This window comes from Anser cygnoides, unplaced genomic scaffold (assembly GCF_040182565.1).
Source record: "Anser cygnoides isolate HZ-2024a breed goose unplaced genomic scaffold, Taihu_goose_T2T_genome scaffold_55_1, whole genome shotgun sequence".
Taxonomy (NCBI): domain Eukaryota; kingdom Metazoa; phylum Chordata; class Aves; order Anseriformes; family Anatidae; genus Anser; species Anser cygnoides.
This window is the reverse complement of record NW_027103077.1, coordinates 89,747-111,618: the sequence shown is the minus strand read 5'-3', so window position 1 is coordinate 111,618 and position 21,872 is coordinate 89,747. Positions and strand designations below refer to the sequence as shown.

General features: G+C 43.2%; 1 protein-coding gene and 1 pseudogene across 2 annotated transcripts in view; one reads left to right on the top strand and one right to left on the bottom strand.

Annotated features, from left to right (window-relative positions):
- The window catches only part of LOC136789553 (zinc finger SWIM domain-containing protein 6-like), a 93,973-nt gene that overhangs the window by 5,251 nt on the left and 66,850 nt on the right, over positions 1-21,872 (bottom strand). For both annotated transcript variants that reach the window (XM_066989603.1, XM_066989602.1), the window contains exons 11-13: positions 13,285-13,442; positions 12,600-12,763; positions 7,723-7,804 (exon numbers count right to left, since the gene is read on the bottom strand). In XM_066989603.1, coding sequence (XP_066845704.1) covers positions 7,723-7,804; positions 12,600-12,763; positions 13,285-13,442 — 404 coding nt within the window. The remainder of the gene's footprint in view (positions 1-7,722; positions 7,805-12,599; positions 12,764-13,284; positions 13,443-21,872) is intronic.
- Positions 1,363-2,819, top strand: LOC136789563 (protein FAM210B, mitochondrial pseudogene; annotated as a pseudogene).

Genomic DNA, 21,872 nt, shown 5'->3' with positions numbered 1-21,872 from the left:
TGCTTCCATCTTTGTTCGTTGTTGTGGGAAAGGAATTCGCAGGTGGCTTAGCGATGTTTCATATGCCCCTGAATTAGAGATAATGAGGAAATAAGCGGTAGAAACAAAAACTTGAGCAAGGTCAAGATAAATTAACTTGGCTGCAGTGCTAAAGATGAGCTTTGGGCAGTGACCAATTGCTGGCTGGCTTGAGGTGCGTGTCTGAGGGTCTCTAACCAATTGTATGACAGAATCGGGCATGTGGACAGCGCATGGGGTTACGGGGAAAGTATATGTAGTGGAGAAAAAAGGACAATAAAGGCCTTCTGTTCAAGAGCCATCAGGAGTCCTTGTCTTTCATCCCTTCAAATGGTGATCCCGACGTGATCGGAAGAGAGCAACGCTGAGAGAAGCGTCTGAAGGGACCCCAGCCGAACGACTCAAGCTGACGGCAGGACCACGGCTTTAATCCTGGGACATCACCTCAAGAAGCAGGAGAGCGGCTGGGGCATTAACTATGGGAGCTAATCTATCGACCAATGAGGAGGCGATAGCTAAGATACTGACTCAACTCCTGGTAAAAAGAGTAAAATATGACCCACATAAAGTGAAATGATTGCTAAAGTTCTAAAGAAAGAACAGGGCCCCGGCAACAGCTTTGGCAGCGTTTGATGTAAAAACTTGGGAGAACGCGGGGACAACTAAATGGGATGCTGCCTCCCAGGGAAATACAACAGCTGCTGAGGTGATAACGACCTGGCGCTTAGTGACTGAGACACTGAGATCATGGCAAGTGGAAAAAAGGGTAGAGACAGTGGCTGCTCAGGCTACGCAGGCGGGTGAAATAAAAAGCTGTGACTGCGTACCTCTGGAGGAAGTAAACCCGATAGACTTGGGAACAGAGGCGGAGACAATGTCTTAGAGGCCGTCAGCGTCGCCGCTGCTGCCACCCACAAGGCCAGCAGAGCCGCCCACGGGGGATCCTTTTGACCCCCCCAGATCGTTGGAAACAACTTCAGAGAGAAGCAGTAAAGGGGGGGGGGGGGGGGGGAGGGGGAGGCGCAGGGCTCGTTTTTCCAGTCCAAGTTCGGGATAGCGGGCAAAATGACTGGAACCCCTTCTGGTGGGACCTTATTAAGGAACCGCGTAAGGCAGTGACCACTTATGGGTTATCGGCCCCGTATACGCAGTCCCTGCTGGAGAATGTCATGTCGGGACAGCTTTTAACCCCCTTTGGCATACGACAAGTGGCGGCGATGATATTAACTCCGACACAAAAGTTATTATGGGAACAGAAATGGAGATTTGTGCGAACATGCAGTGCTCCAAAATTTAGAAAGGTAGCCTGGAGATCCGCTTTTCATGGCCGGTATACCTCAATTGATGGGTACAGACCCGATAGTGGATCCACACCTTCAGGCGCGTCTAGATCCAGGCATCCTCCGGCTGACTGCGACCCTAGCCCTTCAGGCAATGTTAAGAATTCCAGAGACCGGGAAGCCCACGCAGCCCTTTACAACGGTCCAGCAAGGGGTGTCTGAGCCATACATGCAGTTTATAGGTCGGCTTATAGGTCTAGTGCGATGCACTAGATAAGCAGATTGACAATCGGGAAGCAAAAGACGCCTTGCTACAAAAGCTAGCTAGGTAGAAAACGCAAATACCGACTGTAAAAAGGTGCTGCAGGCTCTGCCTGTGAATGCAACACTAGTTCAGATGATAGCGGCGTGTAACTGAGTGGGTTCTATCGAACATCATACCGAATCGCTGGCGTCCGCTTTTGCAGCAGCACTAACCATCAGTCAGGACCCCAAGGGTCAGAAAAAATGCTATCGGTGTGGAGACCCGAGCCACCTAGTCTCCGCATGCCCCTGGCGGGGGCGGGGGGGCGGCTCGCCCCCAGTCCCGCCCACTTTGTGTCCCAGATGTGGGAAAGGACGCCACTGGGCGAACCAATGCCGCTCTAAATACAACGCGGAAGGGCAGCCTTTGCCGCCGTGGCGGGGAAACGGGAAGAGGAGCGCGGGGCGGGGCCGCGACGACACAAGCACCCCCGCCTCCTGGTCAAAGGAGGAACCTCCCACAAGGGAGGGCTCCAAACGTAATGATAACGCAGGGTCCAGCGCCACCTGCACCCCCGCTGTCACCTCCGGGCAGCCGCCCGCCCCGCCGCCGGCTGCTGCGCTTCTCAGGTTCGAGCGCCCGCCCGCACGCACCGGGCGCTGCCTGCTGCTGCGCCCTGCCCACCACCCCGCGGGCCCCCGCTCGCCGCTGCCCGCCGCCGCTGCTGCCCCCCCGCCACCCCCCTCCCCGGGCCGGCCTCCCCTCAGCCCGCCGGCCCCTCTGCTGGCGCTGCGGGCCGCCGCCGGCAGCTCGGCCAAGGATGTGGGTGGATCCCCTGAAAAGGCAGCCACAGATCTCAGCGGTGAAAAAAAGAAACTCAATAAATCCTAGCAGCTGAAAAAAGTTCTCAAAGAATGTGGTGCTGTAGGGGTCTCATTCCATGTTGGAATTTCATTAGTATCTCTAGGAATCTTCTACCCGGCTGTGTCAAGTGGTGTGGATATGACTGCAGTTCTCTTCAAACTTGGTTTCAGTGAATCATCGCTGCAGTCTAAAAGGGCTGCTGGTACAAGCACATTTGTGTTGGCATATGCTATTCACAAATTGTTTGCTTCAGTACAAATCAGCATTACTATAGTTTCTGTGCCATTTATTGTCCGATACTGCCGGAAGATTGGTTTCTTCAAACCTCCTACCCCAAATCCGTGATAACTTCTTATGGTTTTTTACTCGCCCAACATGGGGCTCAAGGAATTTGAGATAAGGATGATAGTTGAGAGAAGTAATGGGCAAAACACGGACTGGATGTTTTTATGAATGCAATAGTTGTGAAGAGTTTAAGAAAGCAGCAATTGTGAAAAATATGTTTCATATTAGTGTGGTGAAGGGATGAGGGGTGGTGTGTATGTAAATTGTCCACCTTTTCAGTGTTGTGATGATGTTATGTTTATTTTGGTGTGGGGAATTCTTTTTCTTTTTGATGTAAGTTTGTGAAGATTGTGATGACTGTAAAGTAAGAGTATATTGTGATTATTCTTAAATATGCTTTTCACAGATGAAAGGGGTGGAATGTAGTGGGTTTACGTGACAAGCTTTTGGTAGCAGGGGGCCATAGGGGTGGCTTCTGTGAGAAGAATCTAGAAGCTGCCCCATGTTAGGTAAGGGCCCCGCTGCTGACCAGAGCCGAGCCAATAAGCGATGCTGTTTGTGCCTCTGTGAGAGAATATTTAAGACAGGAAAAAAAAAAAATAAAATAAAAAAAAATGCTGCGCTTCACAGCAGCTGGGAGAGTGAGAGGAGTGAGGAACAGCCTTGCAGGAGCCAAGGTCAGTGAAGAAGGAGGGGGAGAGGTGCTCCAGGCACCGGAGCAGAAGTCCCCTGCAGCCTGTGGTGAGGACCATGGTGAAGCAGGCTGTCCCCCTGCAGCCCATGGAGTACCACAGTGGAGCAGGGTTCCGCGCTGCAGCCCCGCTGCCACGGTTACCACCGTGGACACCCTCTCAGCAAGAACCAGAGGGAGTGCCGGAGTGGATGTCTCCACAGTAATAGATGTCACGTTGTGGGGTACTCACGTTCATAAAATTCCATTGAACATCAAAGGACCAATTGGGAATGACTGTAGTGTTTTGCTGCTAGGACGATCAAGTACAACTTTGACCGGATTGCTTGTTTTTCCAGGGATAATTGATGCCGACTATAATGGACAAATCCAAGCTATGGCTTGGACACCGTCTCCACCATTGTCAATACCAAAGGGAACTAGAATTGCTCAACTGATTGTTTTACTGAGCAGTAGTCTGCAGGAGTTGGTTCAAGAACAACTCCAACAAGGACATATTGTTCCGACAAACAGCCCATGGAATTCACCAGTGTTTGTCATCAAGAAGAAGAGCGGGAAATGGAGATTACTGCATGATTTGTGACGAATCATCGCAGTGATCGAGGACATGGGCTCCTTGCAGCCAGGATTACCCTCACCTACCATGATACCCTGTAATTGGGACATTGTTGTTATGGACTTGAAAGACTGTTTTTTCACAATTCCTTTGCATCCTGACGACGCTCCTTGTTTTGCCTTTTCGGTACCAAAGATCAGTAGGAAGGAGCTTATGGATCAATATCATTGGACCGTACTACCACAAGGCATGAAAAACTCCCCAACCATGTGCCAAACCTATGTCGCAAAGCTATCCAACCAGTACGCCAGTTCTTTCCAGAGATTTACATATACCACTACATGGATGATATCCTACTAGCTGGACCATCTAGTGATGAAGTCCAAGAGGCACTGCCTGCCTTAAAACAAGCGTTACAGACAGCAGGACTCCACATTGCACCTGAAAAGGTGCAGACCCAAGAACCTTGGAAGTATCTGGGGTGGAATATTTTACAGCAAAACATTCAACCACAGCAGATATCCATTAATGCAGATGTTAAGACACTGAACGATGTACAGAAATTACTAGGCAATATAAACTGGATTAGACTACAATGTGGGATAGACAGTTCAATATTGGCGCCTCTCTTGAGTTATTAAAGGGAGACACTGATATTAATGCCCCAAAGCAATGGACTGAGGAGGCTCATAAAGCATTGCAAATGGTTAATGAAAGAATCTTGGCACAGCAATGCCATCGCCGTAGTGAGAACCTCCCCCTTCAATTATATATTTGTAATCAAGAACAACAACCAGTGGCTATTATTGGGCAATGGGACCCCTCCCGTAAGGACCCCTTAGTGGTCCTGGAATGGGTCTTTTTACCCCATCAACCCTCAAAAACTATTGCAACGTGAGTGGAAAAGTTCGCTGTCCTAATAAAGAAAGAACGTGAGAGAATAGTTGAATTAGTGGGAGAAGAACCCAATCTGATTATAATTCCCGTAGTAAAAGACTACTTCACCTAGTGCTTGCAGAATAGTTTAGAGCTCCAAATAGCGTTGACGGGATTCGACGGACAGGTTGATACCCACCAGCCACCTCATAAAATGTTCTCCTTTTATAATAATAGAAAAATTGAAGAGCAGCCATTGTGCCAATGGCAACCAGTGGATGGGCGGACGGTCTTTACAGATGGGTCCGGAAAAACAGGCAAAGCTGTAGTAACTTGGGAAGAAGGTGGAAAGTGGCAACATCAGATTGAGCAGATCCAAGGTTCCCCACAGATAGTTGAACTACATGCTATTATAATGGCTTTTAAGCGCTGGCCAACAGTACTTTTGAATATTCTATCTGACTCACAATATGCTGTAGGTGTCGCTACAGGACATTAGCGAGAGGGCACATTAGAGACATATCCCAAAGGAAAACTTGTTTCTAAAATGTAAGGAGCTGTTATTTTTGGTGGAGCAGTGAGTGCACCCATATTGTATTATTCACATGCGGAGCCACACCATGTTGTCCAGTATTTTTACAGAGGGTAACGCACGCGCTGACCAGCTAACTAATATGACCCTGACTGCCCCGGTGCCTAAGGTGCTGGAGCAAGCACGGTTATCCCATGCTTTCTTCCATCAATCCACCAAAGTCTTGGTGAAACAATTCGCTATATCGATCACTGACGCCAAATTGATTGTCCAAACATGTCCTGACTGTCAACAACATGTTTTGACCACGCCTTTAACGGTAAACCCTAGATATCTATGGTCCTTACAGTTATGGCAGACCGACGCAACGCATATTCCAGAATTTGGTCGCTCGAAATATGTTCACGTATTGGTAGATACTTTCTCTCATGCTATTTGGGCGACAGCCGCGGCAGGTGAAACTAGCCGCCATATCCAGGCTCACTTCCGTGTTGCAGCACTGGGCATCCCAAAGGAAATAAAAACCGACAATGGCCCCGCGTATACTAGTCACTCCCTTCAAACCTTTTTTCGAACTTGGGGCATCAGACACATCACAGGCATTCCTCATTCCCCCACGGGTCAAGCCATTGTTCAGCACACACATCACACCCTGAAAGAACTGCTAAATAAACAAAAAGGGGGAGACACACAGGAAACACCACAGAACAGGCTGGGAAAGGCACTTTACATAACGAATCACCTATCATTACCCTTTCCTCACAAAGAGGTACCGCCCATAATAAAACATTACAAAAATATGAATTCCGCGCTGTCACGGGTGCCACAATCAGAGCAGGCCTTAGTAATGGTAAAAAATTTAAATGCAGGTCTTTGGGAGGGACCCCAGCCTCTAATAACTTGGGGTCAAGGGTATGCTTGTGTCTCCACAGGTCACGGACCAAGGTGGGTACCAGAAAGGGGGGTAAGGCCATGGTTGGCCTCCTCCTCACAATCGCCGCTGTCATCGGTTATTGCCAGCCCTGGGTCTCCATCCAACCACGCTGCAACATCTGGGTCACCCTTGCCAACATGACAGGACAATAAGCGATGTGCCTGTCCCGGGCTAAAGCTAACGACCCGTTTATGACATGTCTGGTGGGGAACCCAGCAGATAACAAAGACTGGACTGTCTACTTGCCGCAAGCGCCCCTAGAGCCACAGTAATTAGATATTCTGGGATGTGTAACAGCAACAGCACGTGTAAGGTTCAATTACATGGGCAAAAACCAAACCATGAAACAAATGGTCAACGCCACACTCGCTCCTCATCACAATGCATCTCTTTGCTGTAATTATACAAAACTATAATAGCATCCTTCCTTGCGCCAGGAGCCGCTCTGCTCGGCTGTGGGATCGACTGTGGAGCGGACGCCCCTAGGTGCACCCCGACCATTTTCCCCCGGAGGGGTCTCCACTCTCAGCCGCTCACCGCGGGAGTAGACAAGGACCTCCTGAAGCCGCGGACAAATTATTTTAAGTGACATTTTCTTGTGGTATGAATGAGAAGTGCAAGAGGCCTCTTTGCATGACTGTGTGGATTGTGATGTGTGACTGTGGACAGTGCATGGGGTTATGGGGAAAGTATTTCTAGTGGAGAAAAAAAGGGCAATAAAGGCCTTCCGTTCAAGAGCCATCAGGAGTCTGTGTCTTTCATCTCTTCACTTTGTGTTTGTTTTTTTTTTTTCGACCTTGTGTGGTTAAATGATGGGTATATTACTATTTGGTTTGCTTTTCAGCACAGAGAGTCCTGCATAATGTCATAGGCACATAACAAAGCTGTATTACACTCTAAGCTTGGATTTATCTAGGGGCTTAAAAAAAGATAAGAACCTCTCTACGAGATCTTGCCTCCTACATGGTGGGAGGCATTCTTAGTATTTCATTCACCGGTTTTCTGTTTCCTCTTCCCCACAGCTGACCAGATAGCTATCTCACCTGCAACCCAAACCTGGCTTTTCAGAGCAAGCAAAGTTGTAACACAATGCAACAGCCCATAACCACAAGTCTTTTCTCTGCTGCAACCTCAAACCTAGACACAGCATGTAGGGGAGAAGGGGAAATCTGTGATATTTCCCATAAGGTTATGCACCCCTCTACCTTGCAGGGGAAGGAAGTCACACCGCATTACTCAACTATTGTCTCACTTGGCCTGTGCCTATTCTATCATGTGCTCAAGCACATTACTACAATTAACATCTTCTATATGAAAGACTGTTATAGATCAGCAGGAAGTGGGAGACATTTGCAGAGCTTGGGTATTGATAAGCAAGATCAAGCCATCTAAGATTAACTCATGAAAAGGCAGGAGCCCTTGAGTAGCAACTCAGAACATACCTACTTCTGTTGCACATGTTACCAACCACCTCACCATTTCCCGCCGTCGCCAATTCAGTGTTGACAGCGTCATCCGCATCACCTATTAAAACGACACAAACAAAATACAAATTAATCCTAATGCAAAATCAAGGCAATATACCAAGAATTAGGGATTTAAGTTACTCAGATACACTGGGGTTCAAAATGGCAGCCTCTTGCCCTCTCCCTTCTCTGCTACCTCTTGTCAGCTGATACGTAAAAAGATTTGAAAAATACTGCTCAGTGTACTGGGTCTGGCTGGGATGTTAACTTTCCCTGCAGCAGCCCATACAGTGCTGTGCTCTGCACTCGTAGCTAAAACAGCAATGGTATCACACCAGTGTTGTGTCTGCTGCTGAGCAGTGCTGGCACAGCATCAGGACTCTCTAACCCTCCTAGGGGGTGGGCAAAAAGTGAGAAAAGAAACATCACCAGGGCAGCTGACCTAAACCAACAAAAGGGATATTCCATACCATATGATGTCACACTCAGCAATAAAAGGTGGAAAAAGGAGGAAGAGGGAAGGGGGTGGGCTCTCGTTGTGAAAACGTCTGTCCTCCTCCCGAACACCGGCTACGTGCGTTGAGGCCCTTCTTCAAGGACGTGGTCAAGCATCGCTCATTTGTGGGAAGTAGAGAGTAATTTCTTTCCTCTGCACTTCCATATAGCCTTTACTTGTTTTGTTTAGTTTTCCCTTTCCCCCTCCCTTTTCCCCTTTCTTTTTTTTTTTCCCTTTTGTTAAATTGTTAATTGTTTAGTTAAATTTTTTAGTTAAATTGTTTAATTAATAATAAACTTTCCTTAATAATTATTTCTTTTTCCTTTAATTAAATCATCCTTATCTCAAACCATGAGTTGTTCTTTCCTTTTCTTCTTCCCCTCCTCATCTAAGGAGGGGGAGTGAGAGAGCGGTTGTGGTGTTCAGCTGCCTAGCAGGGTAAAACCACCACACTCAGCTATCTTTAGCTATCATATTCCAGCTGTAGGTCCTTCTTACAAAGACTTTGTTTTATTGAGAAAAAAAAAGTAAAACCTAACCAATTACTAATTATTCAAATTAAATTATATTGTACCTCCTCCCTCTGTGAATGGTAGCCTTTAAAGTGAAAACGTCTACTCTTGTTAGGCAAACTAACCCATCCGATTTTTTCCGTACATCTGCATCTCTTTTCATTGACTTCATCAATACAGATAGGAGCTAAGAGTATACTGTGATTTGACTGTCTGTTTATTCTACAGTGATATATATACAATTCCAGATATATCCAGCTATTATTTAAATGCCCATAGTGATAACTTCTCCATCTAAACAGAGATCCTGCAAAGAAGCTCCATCATAAAACCATCAGAAACCCAGAAAAAGGATTTTTTAAAGCTTTGATTTTAGTGCCCATATTTTATATCACTCGCAGTTATTGCCTATGTCATTTATCAAAATGTGGGCAAATATGTTTATTCAGAAAAAAAAGAAAAACTGCACAGAAATTGCATGGAAAGCTTCCTTCAGTAATTGGACAGACTCCACAGATATCTATGTAAAGAAAGCAAGTAGTTTTCCCTTTACAGTACTGGTGATCATACCATGGCATTACTACTTGTAGCAGTGAAATAAAAAGCATAATAGGTCAAACATAAAGCTCTCAGTGATGAACTATACATATTAAAGTCGTAAAATGCACTCACAAAACAGATTGGAGTCAGTAGCACTTGTAAGAGGGTTTTCAACTCATATGCCTTCCCAATACTAAGGAGACTTCAAAGTGGCATGTAGCTCTCTGTCATACCAGCTACTCCTGCCACCTCCTTCAGTTCTAAGATGTATATAGGATAATTAAGAAGATGGAAAAACTACTGAGCATGAATAAACAGACAACCTTTAAGAAGTGTAGTTATAAATAACCACTAGTGATTTCACACTGGGCTCCAAGTATTCCCACCTTGGGAGCTTAGTGACTAGCTATTACAGGATAAGTAATTTGCTGCCTTTGTTGGCCTCAAATGTTGTGGTATCAGGTTGACTAAACAATAATTTAAGTGCTAGACCAGAGAACAGTGTTTTGAAAGAAAGCAAACTGATCTGTAAGGAGCAACTCAACACATTTTTAAGTATGAAAACATGGCTAGCGCAGAGCATAGGAAAAGCCTTTGCTTGAAGTCTTTCTGGAAGAAAAACGGGATGCCCCATCCCTGGGGGGTGTTCAAGACCAGGTTGGATGAGGCCCTGGGTAACCTGATCTAGTGGGTGGCGTCCCTGCCTATGGCAGGGGGGTTGGAACTAGATGATCTTTGAGGTCCCTTCCAACCCCAGCCATTCTATGATTCTATGAAAAACAGGCATCCCCCAAGTCAAAATTCTTCAGAATGCAAACACCTATCCTGTTCTCTCCATCAAAGTGAAGGAGTCTAGGTGACTTCCTTTACTGATGTACACAAAATTGAAGGCTAACATTCTTCCAATATCCAAGATGAATTTTCAGCTTCCCCCAACTAGAGTGAATCTAAGAGAAAGTATAGGTTTATGGTCTAAGTTCTGCTACTGATGGGGGAGGGAAGCTTAAAAAAATGGTATGAATGATGACTTCTCTGAAGATCTTCGCTGATGACTTTCCTCTCTGTGGTGATCTGTAAAAGGACCAGTCACAAGAGCCTTCAGCAAGCATAGTGGACATAACAATAACTCTAATGTAGACAGTCCTAACTTGAGAGCAAAACAGAATACCATATCTAGTTCCTTGACCTGGAAAAGTTTCTTGACTTGAAGAATCTGGTCCTTTCTATTTGATTAAACTGACAGGCTGAGAACACTAAGAGAGGAGCCCTTTACTGATGATTAAAAAACCAAACAAACAAACAAAAAAAAAACCACAAGGATTTCAAATAAAGCATGTATCCATGTCTTGATCAAAGAGGAGCTGAAGTTAATTTATAGCATAACCCATGTAGCCAAAGAAATATTTCACTTCTGCTCAATACATTTTTGAGATACTTCTTCTTAAAAAGAGTTTCAGATCTGTCCAAGACCTATCCAAGATCTGTGCTATCAATTGAAGAGAGCTTCTCAACAGGTCAATAAGTCTGAAAATGATGAGACCCCTGTGAATGATGTCGCTTATCTGAAAGCCAAGGTCTCTCCACTGGGAATAAACCTGACTTTGTCCTGATGGATTTTTATAAGAGTTTCTTAATCTAGAAGAATAGAAGATCTCGCTACCCATAAGAGATACAAGAAATGGCCAACCATTAGCTCCCACAGCAATGCAAAACCTCTTTGTCATACACATTGGAAGAAGGTTTATTTATCTATTTACAGCTTTTCATGGAAACGACACCAAATATGCATTGTGTTCACCTGCACTGTTTTGCTCAGAAGTTCTGCCAGCAGTACCTGTCTGCATTCATACAGTAATACTTACTTGCATTGGCATAACATATAATAGGCAAATGGAGGAATAAGAAGGCCCTCCTGCACCTGCAGATCTTACAGCATCTGTGCCAGTAAGGTTCTGAAGGATAGAATACACCTGAGATGGTCCATGCCCATTTGGCCATGTTGATGACCTCTTTCCACAGCTAGTTTAAATGCCTTCCCTCTGCTGAGTCACAGAACATTCACTACCATCAGAAATAGGGAGAAAGAACCCAGGAGTCCATATATTACTCCCAAATCTAGAACAATATAAGATGCTTTTCTGCCATAGAAATCCCAGTGAAAGAGCTGTGAAATGTTGGTATTATCTTGAGACAGAAGAGTAGACAATTTCTACACCAGTTTATTCCAAACCCTGGATTTAGGAGAAAGTACAAGTTCATGATAATTCTTTCACTAGATCTCACTGAAGACATTCTGATGACATCATCAACCACACAGGGGTATCCATGAATACAGTGACATCCAAAGTGTACTGCTAGCACTGAATGATACTTGATGAATGCTTGAGGTAACTCACAGGTCAAAGTTCTTTCTCTCGCAAGTAAGCATTTAAGGCAGAAACATACCAAGATGTGAAAAAAAAAAGCAGATTTCCACAGCAACCTTAAGGATAAGAAAGGCTAACAAAACATACAGATATCAGCTTTCTGATTAAAGAATTTAGCTTCTGAAAGTCTAGTAATAAATGGTTTCCTGATCTTTGCATGGTTTTTTTTGAAGAACTCCCTGAAAAGGGATGAAGAGGTTTATTTTTGTTGAAATAAACTCTAAGATTCATCAGTGTAAGGCAATATTACTTCAGATACCTAAAACTTAGCTGTCTCCTTTTAGCTTGTAAAGTCTCTCCTAAGAGCCTTAAAAGTGATCTGAGGCTCTTATACACCTCAGACCATCTGATGCAGATGACCATCTCAAAGCATGTGGAGTGCAGGATTTGATGAAGTGCATGCTGCTGTTAGCATAGTCTGCCTTAGAAACAGTATATTATGGTTGACTTTGGGTTTCTCTAGTAATTCAGCAAGCACCAAATCTCCTTTGGGTAAAAAGGAAAAGGAAAGATGGGAGGAATAGTAAGAAGCCCCTCAAGGCCATGCAAAAAATCTAGCGCATTTCTGGCCAGCAGGATAATTTGCTCTCTGGACACCCCTACATATACTCCTGGAGCTATTGAATTGGTCTTCTGTCACTCCTGAACACAAGAATGCCCTGCAGCCACCCACTTCCATCTCTTTCCACCCAAATAGCACAAAAGGGCTGAGAAGACCCTTGCTCTGTGTTTACCAGTCAACTGAGCTTTACATCAGTAAACAGAATCTGAAAACTGAGCCCAAGATGGTATGTCCCTCAGTGACTTAAAAAACTGTACCCACCAACACAGGGTCAAATTCCTGTCTTCTGCTGTAGTAATAATGAACAAGGGAAATACCTGAAGGCCCAACTCCAGAGAAACTTTCAGAAGAGTGATGTCTGGCAAGCTTTCCATGAGTGTTGCTATTTTAAATGCATCCTGGGCAAGTTTGAAGATGTGTGATGAGGAGTGGATATTTTTCTGGATGGATTGTAACACTGTTTCCAGCCTCCTAACATCACCTACAAAATGTAAACAGAATCAACAGAACAGAACAAGCTCCCAAAATATCCAGAGAGACATTATAATTGAGCAGGCCATTGCTGCAGCCATAATATGATGTTTCAGTTGTACACATTTTGTTTTTATAAACTTTCCGTAATTAAATCACATAAACAAAAGATATAAGGCAGCACAAACTCCTCTAGTGTCTGATGGTGTTAGTGCAGTACATGCCAAAAAGTCATCTTGATTTGTGAATTTTAGAAGTGATTTGTCCACTCCTGAGTCTTGCAGTCTACATCGTGTGTCAGAACAAAAAGTTGTTTCATCAGACTCAAATCAAGCCTATCTGGCTACCATCTAGGTAGCTTAACTACTTTGATGGAAGATTAAGTGACAGGTTTGTCAGTTCAGTGTGTTCCCATTTCAAGCTCCTGTCAGATTATAATTTGGATTCCTAAACACAAGTTTTAAAATCTGTCTACTCCATGTAATATTAAAAGCATAAATTTATCTGAATACGAAACTGACAGCACTGTACCTTTGGCTGCTGTTAGCATGGTTGATGCCAGCTCACACTGCTGGGATTCGATGTGACTTAGGGTGAACCAGCGGGGATACCGGTTTGGAACAACTGATGCAATGTGATGCGGGCGGGACATGTCTCCTGAAGGAGCCATAGATTCCATTACTAGCAACCTGAAATAAGGAGGAAATCCTTTTTCATTAAATCATTATTACATTAGGTTACTCATGAGCAAAACCGAAGCCGCAAGATCACTTGACCTTGTTTATGAAATGTGCCTTTTTGAATATAGAAAGATATTAGAAAATCACTTCTTTTCTTGGGGAATCTGAAAAGACTAGTTGCCAAACTTGCTTAAATCAGCAGGCATTTGCAGGAATTCACAGGACAATTAAGCCATCCGTTATCCAAGGCAGCTGAGACTTTCTGCATCATCCATCGAGCTGAAGCTTTTTTCCCTGCCTTTTTTCATTCTTTGAACCACAGAGCTCAGGAAGGAAAATGGAGTAGTTCTCCATCATATTGAGACCATGTAAATATTTCCCCATATTACTGCATGCTCAACTTCAACTTCCTTCACTTGAAAATTATTAGCAAAGTAAGGGAGATGTATATTCAAGAAGTCATTTGGATTTTGATCTTACAATAAATTCATACATACCGAAAAGGGCATTTTACTGTTCATCCATGAACTACTTTTTAAAGTCCTTAAACTCTAGCCTACCAACATTGTATAATGTACCTTAATTTGATGTTAGTGTCCCAAACAGCAGTGACAGAGGAAGTTGCCTTAAAAGTTACTTTTCAGACTCCATTTTCTAATCCTGAAGCAAGAATTTGAGTATGTGTCAATCTACAACAGTCTTATCCACCAAGGAGTATTCACACTTAGAAAACCCAAATTATTGTGTTTGTTGGTGACTACTAAGAATAGAAACGATGGCCAGTAACAGAGACTCAACTGATGGACCTTCTTCTACCCAAAACCAATACAATAGATACAAGATAAATGCCAACAGGAAAAGTAGGAGTGGCTGAACAAAAATAGGCACTCACAACCCTATAGCAAGTTACAGTTCAAAAAAGTGAAGACTTATCTGTTTGTATGCTCCTATATTGAAGGCTTCCTAATGATTCACTCCTGTAACATGCTAACTGCCCCTTGTCTGTGTCCTCTTTCTTGATATCCAATAAAGAAACCATGAACGTGTTTATGTGTGCTTGCACATGATTTGAACCTCAGTAAAGTGTCATCCACAGACAATTTATTGAAATTCTGAACTACTTTATAATGACTAGCAGATACCTCCATTCTGGAACACCCATCTCTATTGTGAAGTATTTTAGAGACAAAAAGAAAATTCCCTTATGGAGTAAGATGCAGAAGAGCAACAGTTAAGAGATCCTACTTAAGGATATATAACAGTTCATATGGACACAGCCAGGCAAGGTCTAAATTAACTACCTCAAACACTAGTGCAAGTGAATCACAGATGTGTGTGACTTCTCAGAGAAGTTTTCTGAATGCTATTTTGACTCTCTCAGCTAGACCAACTATAACATGACCAGCAGCTTGGCTAGTTTACTTCTACAGGTACTGTAGTTTAAGTTATATCTTCAGAACACATACATGTGAAAGCTATTCTTTTTCATCTATACATACTCTATATAATTATTTCTCAAATATAATATCTAACATTCTCTTGGTACATGTACACACCTTACTCCAAACTGACACTTGATCAAATTGTTCAGTCCCATGATTTTATGGATGTACTGGTTTAGGACTCTGTTGCGTTACGGAATGTAGCCAATTAACCGTTATGGGTCCAGTCGGGTTCAGGATACTGAACTATCACAGTCACAGATTCACCAATAACGTAGCACACTCTCACTCTAGTTGCATTTGATGAGAACTATCACGGCTAGGAACAATGCAATTAAGTGCAATCTATTACACCAACAGGTACACAGGTTCTTTGGATTGCTGGCAATAAAGTCACCGTCTGCAAAAGCAAGCTACCATGCATAAAATGCACAGGTACACAGCCTGGCTATTAACGCATTAAAAAGGCACAGAGACTCCAGAGATTTCTAAGTTTACTGGGGAGGTACTTGGTATAACCAGAAGTCACGATGGTATCTTCCTCCCCCACTGGGACACTTCTGGGTAAGATTTGAACACTTGGTTATACCAGTAAGACTGATTATTCTGAACCTCAATTGATTTCTTTGAGACCTTTAGTTAAAACTGAGACCACTGCTGATGATGAAATCCTCACTACTGTGCGAACAATCCCATGGTCACCAGCAGAGTTGATAAGAATACAGGAGAAGTTCTCAAGGCAGTCAGGAGAATCGGAAGTCGAGTATGTGTGGCGAGTTTCTCTTGAAGGAGGAGACCAAATTATGTTGAATGAGGAAGAAGCAAGAGGCTTTTGGGGACCAGGAGTATTTTTAACTACCACACCAGGAGACCATAATTGCTCTATAACTGAATGAGCTGTATACTGGGCAGGGGGTAGAGATCCCCAGGAGAGAGGGGAACTCCTGGAAATTAGAGCCACAAACTATTCTGACCTGGCTGTAGCAGTACAGAAAGAAGCCTGCATTCAGGCGATATATGAAAGATATGAATTCAGGAAACCCCCGCTGTTAACTCCTATCAACCCAGCTCGATTAACCCCTCTTATCTGTGCCCTACAAGATATAGATATTAGTTCATTCAGTACTAAGCCCCCAGATCACTCCCGGTGAGTTTGCCAAATCCATACTCAAAACCCCAGATACCCAAACTCAAAGAGAGATTGAAACTTAATAAGGAACAGGGTGAGTTGTGGAGTAAGGCCCTAGCTTTGGGTGCACCCCGACCATTCTTGTGTGGTGCCTCTATGGAGGACCTCTGTACATTAGTCTGATCTCTGGGTAAGAAAAATATTCCAGCTGGGAAGAATTGCCTAACTGGAAAATCCCCAACCCATAAGGAAAGTGCACCTTCTGCACCCAGCCTAATTGACGAGGAGGAAGCTCAACAAAAAAACTATCCCCAGGGAAGGCAGTGAGCCACCCTGCTCGGCGGGCATTAGCAATTCAATGGCTCTCTAATGAACACTCTGACCCTATCATTGCCATTCCCGTTGGACCCCAAAAAATATTGGTAAACTTTCTCATTGACACCAGGGCCCAAATGTTGTTAATTACATGAGACAGCACAAACCCTGGGCATAACGCCTGGTCGACACAGGGTTAAATTCACAGGAATCGATGGTGTGGAAAAAGAATGCCCCACCGCAAAAATTTCACTCTGGCTGCCAAATGAACAGAAATTAACCAGAGCAGAAGTATTAGTTGTTGCTGCATATACTAATATTTTAGGATTTGACATATTGTATGGGCAAATGTGGAAAATCCCACATGGAACTGTGTGGAGTTTTGCGACACATCAAAGGGATTCAGGCACAGTGAAATTGAGTCTGTTACTAACATCCATACCCTTACCCCCCACTAAAATCACTGATGTTTGGCAACATCTGTTGCCAGCAGCAGCACTTATGGGGATTGACGGGGTGGTAACAGAACTGGAAGGAAGAGGCATTATTAAAAGGACTCATTCACCTTACAATTCGCCGGTGTGGACGGTAAAGAAACCAACCAGGCAATGGCATTTTACTGTGGATTACAGGCAGTTAAATGCTAACACTGCACCTTTGACTGCTGCAGTTCCAAACATGGTAGAGATAGTGAAAGCCTTCTGTGCATCAACCAATACAATCACCCCAAAGGTTTATTATAAACTAGAAAAACATCCTACAGGATTTTATACTGGACAACCTGTGCTGGTGAAAATGCCTCAGATTGGAACAGTCACAGTGGTATTAACTAACCCCAAAAATCCCTACACTTGGGAAGTCAAAGATTTTTCTCTCACCCTCTTTCTAACCCTGATGGTTGAATACAACCGAGCATATTTTCTTTGCTTTTGTGTTCACAGGAATCCTGAGTGAACTGCGTGCGGACAGCTGGAGAATCACAAATCAGCAGTTTGGATTGATAATGCTGTGCTTTACCCTGACCTTAATGCAATCCCCTTTGGTTCATAGCCAAAAAGACCCAAAATGGCCATGGTCCCAAGCCCATGTTAAATACACTGGATTATGGGAGCACATGCCATCAGGGAAAACTTAAACTTAGCTACTGTGGTTGTGCATGAAGCTGAGGTGTTTCACTGTGACATCTCATAATGACCCTTGAAACCATGCATTGTCACAGTATAGTGCAAGTGTTGGAACACTGCAAAACATAAATGACCTAAATCTCTCTACTTTAGTTTTTCATGGAAAAAAAAAGATATTTTCAAAAGATGAATGGAGTTGGAATGATTCACTTTGAATGACTGAACTTCAAGCCACTTCAGGCCAGACAATACAAATCAGTTGCCAAATAACTAATGGGTCTACTTACAATAGGCCGACTGAAATTAAGACAATTTATGCTGATTCTTCCAGACCACAAAATTATAGTACCAGTTTTAGCAAAATAACTGAACCAAATTCTAATTGCTGGCACAATTTTACTTTCACCAAACCTATAACTGCGTACTGTCTTTGGGGTTACAGAGGCACTGAATTGCTATTCGAATTTACAATTGGTACAGCGACATCCACGTCGATTGTAAAGAACAAGAAGCCTCTGCTCCCGCAGATATTTGAAAATGTACCAACTCGGCCTCCCATTAGTCTAACTCCTTCCGTCTTCAACACAGGTCCTTACCTAATTAAAAATGTGGGACAACAAGTTCTCTTTAACCCTAGCTGGTCTCTAAAAAGGGTAGACCACCTTTTTGAGGACTGCCTACACCGGCTGGTTAGTGTGCTTACATGGATGTTCTCTGAAACAATCTTGGCACATGCCACAAGATGCAACTGGGTTATTGGGAACAGGATTAGGTATATTAAAGAGCATTGATGCCGAGGTTCTAATGAGTAGAATAACTGCTACTACAGATGACCTAAGGAAATTGGAATGACCAATAAAATCATATAATCAATTAATTGTAAATACCCTTGGAAAAACTCAAGGTGATACTTCCCTTCCTTGAGCTGCATCCAAGCAGAGTTATGGATATAGTCTGTAGCAGCAGCTATTATTAGAGAGGGAAAAGGAGGAACTTTACCCACTGAAATTATACTCCATGATCTGCTGCCTATGCCTATTGGAATGAACCTTACCCTGGTGAAGAAATTACTGTTACATGAAGATTTGAAGCAGTTAATGAAACAAGTTCAAGAAAATGGATGAAAGACTTTGATTACTGTCCATCATGATATAGAAGAAACACATCAAGTGATGGAAAGAATAAAGAAAGATGAAAAACTGTTGGTGGGACACATTGTTTGGATGGTTGTCAACTGCCACAGGAATCTTCAACAAGATGCTTCACCCTGTTGTTGTTTTGTTACTACTCACTGTATTATGCTTTATACTAACAATTAGTTTGTATGTTAAACTCTGGACTATGATGAAACGTTTAGTATCCCTACATGATGTACGTACACTCGATAATCCTCATCCTGAGAATGTATGTGATATACCTGACACATTCCAAATGTCATGAAGCTTGAGTGACTATAGTCACAGGGTGGATTATGCAGTGTGATTGCCTAAAGTGACTAGGCAAATTAAACTAATATTCACATTTTAAAGAAAACGTACAGCATTGAAGAAGCTTTCAGGGTGGAGTGTAGCTGCATTACCTAAGCGTTCCCTAGGCCTCCAACCTTAGATGCTATCGCACTAGGGGAACCTGGTGTGCTGACTCTAAGGAACAGTACGGAGTGTAGAGCAGAGTGGAGACATCACGGCTAGGCTCTGTGACCAGGTGGGGACTCGATTGTTCTTGTGCACACCGAGAGCGATAAGCTGCACATTTGCTACCCTGAGCCAACGACCTGTCATGTTTTTGACAAAATGCTCTACTCTAGTGAACTTTTGCTCATTATAATATCATTATAATACCAAAACACACCTCCATCCCAAAAGCTACCCGCCTCCAAGGTGCGACCAGCCCTCACTGAGCACGCGCTGTGAATTTCTCAGAGCCTATACCTTTAAACAAAAGCGAGAAAACTTTTTACCAATTATAACCAAGATATGCATGACTAGAGTCACTCAAGCTCAAGATGGAAAATAATATTAATTGGCTTAAGAGAGAGGGGATGTTAGGGAAGATACCATCACGAAGGATACCTTCTGACTTCTAGGGTCAGTCGATGGGCTGAGCTTCTCTTCCCCCCCCCCCCCCCCCCCATTGGGACGCCGTGGGGTAAGTTTTGAACGCTTGGTTATACCAGGTGTGTACCTGTGTGTTTCATGCATGCTTGCTTGCTTTTGCAGACAGTGAATTTATTGCCAGCAATCCAAAGAACCTGCGTACCTGTTGCTGTAATAAATTGCACTTAATTGCATTGTTCCTAGCCGTGATAGTTCTCATTGAACGCGACTAGAGTGAGGGCGTGCTACGTTATTGGTGAATCTGTGACCGTGATAGTTCAATACCCTGAGTCCGACCGGACCCATAACGGTTAATTGGCTACACCCCTTAACGCAACAGCATCTCAAGGAACAGCGCATGCACAAAAGAACATGAAAGTATGCTAAATAGCTCACTTAATAGAACATCATGGCATTTAATACTAAGCATGCCTTAAAAAAAATAAATCCTACCTACCCCCTCCCCTACGGTTTTCAGATACATCTTTTATCAAATTCATATGCACCTGAACATCAAGCTCCTTAGTAAGGAAATACTCTGAGCAATATACACTACTGTCTATTATCTGAAATAAATATTTTCCTTAGTATCACTTTATTCCTGGTGTGTGTGTGTGTGTTTGTGTTTGGTGGGGAGAGGAAGGGGGAAACAGTGACTGATAGGTTCCATAAATTTAACCTTATAGCCAACTAGAGTGCCTTAGTATTGCTAGAGTCAGTTAACACACATCTGTGAGCCCACCTAAACCACACCCAGAGGTCCTAATTTTCTCTGTAGGACTCTGATGCTTCCTGCACATCCCTTCACTCATGCAAAAATTCAGCATAGCCAGAGAACACCAGAGCTTCATTTAAATAAACAGATTCCCTGCTTTACCAGCTTGATTAAGTCTCAAAAGTACTTTGCATGACATTATAGGTTCTTTATGAGATACTTCTATTAGAATATGTTAAACTAGTTTAAAGCAGTATTAAAAACAGCATTTTATTTGCCAATATGCAACTGCACAAAATAATACCCAGGCACTAATATCTGTAAGATATTCTCAGTAATAATTATCTTAGCAAAGATATAATAGCAATAAAACAAAAGCATTGCATGAAAATTTGCAGACACAAATTGTTCTCTGGCTGAGGGCATACAAAGGCAAGTTGTATTTTCCCAAGCTACTGACAACATTAATTTGCCAGTTAAGCATAAAGCAAAGAAACTAATCCATAGAATAAGCAGCGGTAATCTTATGAAGTTCTGAAACTCAGGAAGCATCTATGAGACACAATCCGACTCAAATGTATGAAAAAGGAGTAAATACAGTAGGGAAGCATGCTTTCCAGAAATACCTCCAGTGACAATTAAAACTGCTCCCTTATCATAATATTTATATTGTCCCCACTATCACAGGTACTGATTTTTATTATTACTTTTTTATAGCCACACAGCTTTTAATGCCCTCATCTTCACTTTTAGATTCTGTATCCTCAACTTGCAGATGGTAAACTGGAATACAGAAGCTAAGGAATGCCTCATCAAGACACACAGGAAATCTATGGCAAAGCAGAGAAATGAACAGAATGTCCTGATGAGTGCATTATTCTCCCACTGCTGTCCTCTAAATATGAGGGTGGTTCTGCTTCCATCTTTGTTCTTTGTGTTTCTTTTTTGTTTGTTTGCTTGTTTGTTTTTTACCATGTGTGGTTAAATAATTACCTTGTGTGGTATATTACTGTTTGGTTTGCTTTTCAGCACAGAGAGTCCTGCATAATGTCATAGGCACATAACAAAGCTGTATTACACTCTAAGCTTGGATTTATCTAGGGGCTTAAAAAAAGATAAGAACCTCTCTACGAGATCTTGCCTCCTACATGGTGGGAGGCATTCTTAGTATTTCATTCACCGGTTTTCTGTTTCCTCTTCCCCACAGCTGACCAGATAACTATCTCACCTGCAACCCAAACCTGGCTTTTCAGAGCAAGCAAAGTTGTAACACAATGCAACAGCCCATAACCACAAGTCTTTTCTCTGCTGCAACCTCAAACCTAGACACAACATGTAGGGGAGAAGGGGAAATCTGTGATATTTCCCATAAGGTTATGCACCCCTCTACCTTGCAGGGGAAGGAAGTCACACCGCATTACTCAACTATTGTCTCACTTGGCCTGTGCCTATTCTATCATGTGCTCAAGCACATTACTACAATTAACATCTTCTATATGAAAGATTGTTATAGATCAGCAGGAAGTGGGAGACATTTGCAGAGCTTGGGTATTGATAAGCAAGATCAAGCCATCTAAGATTAACTCATGAAAAGGCAGGAGCCCTTGAGTAGCATCTC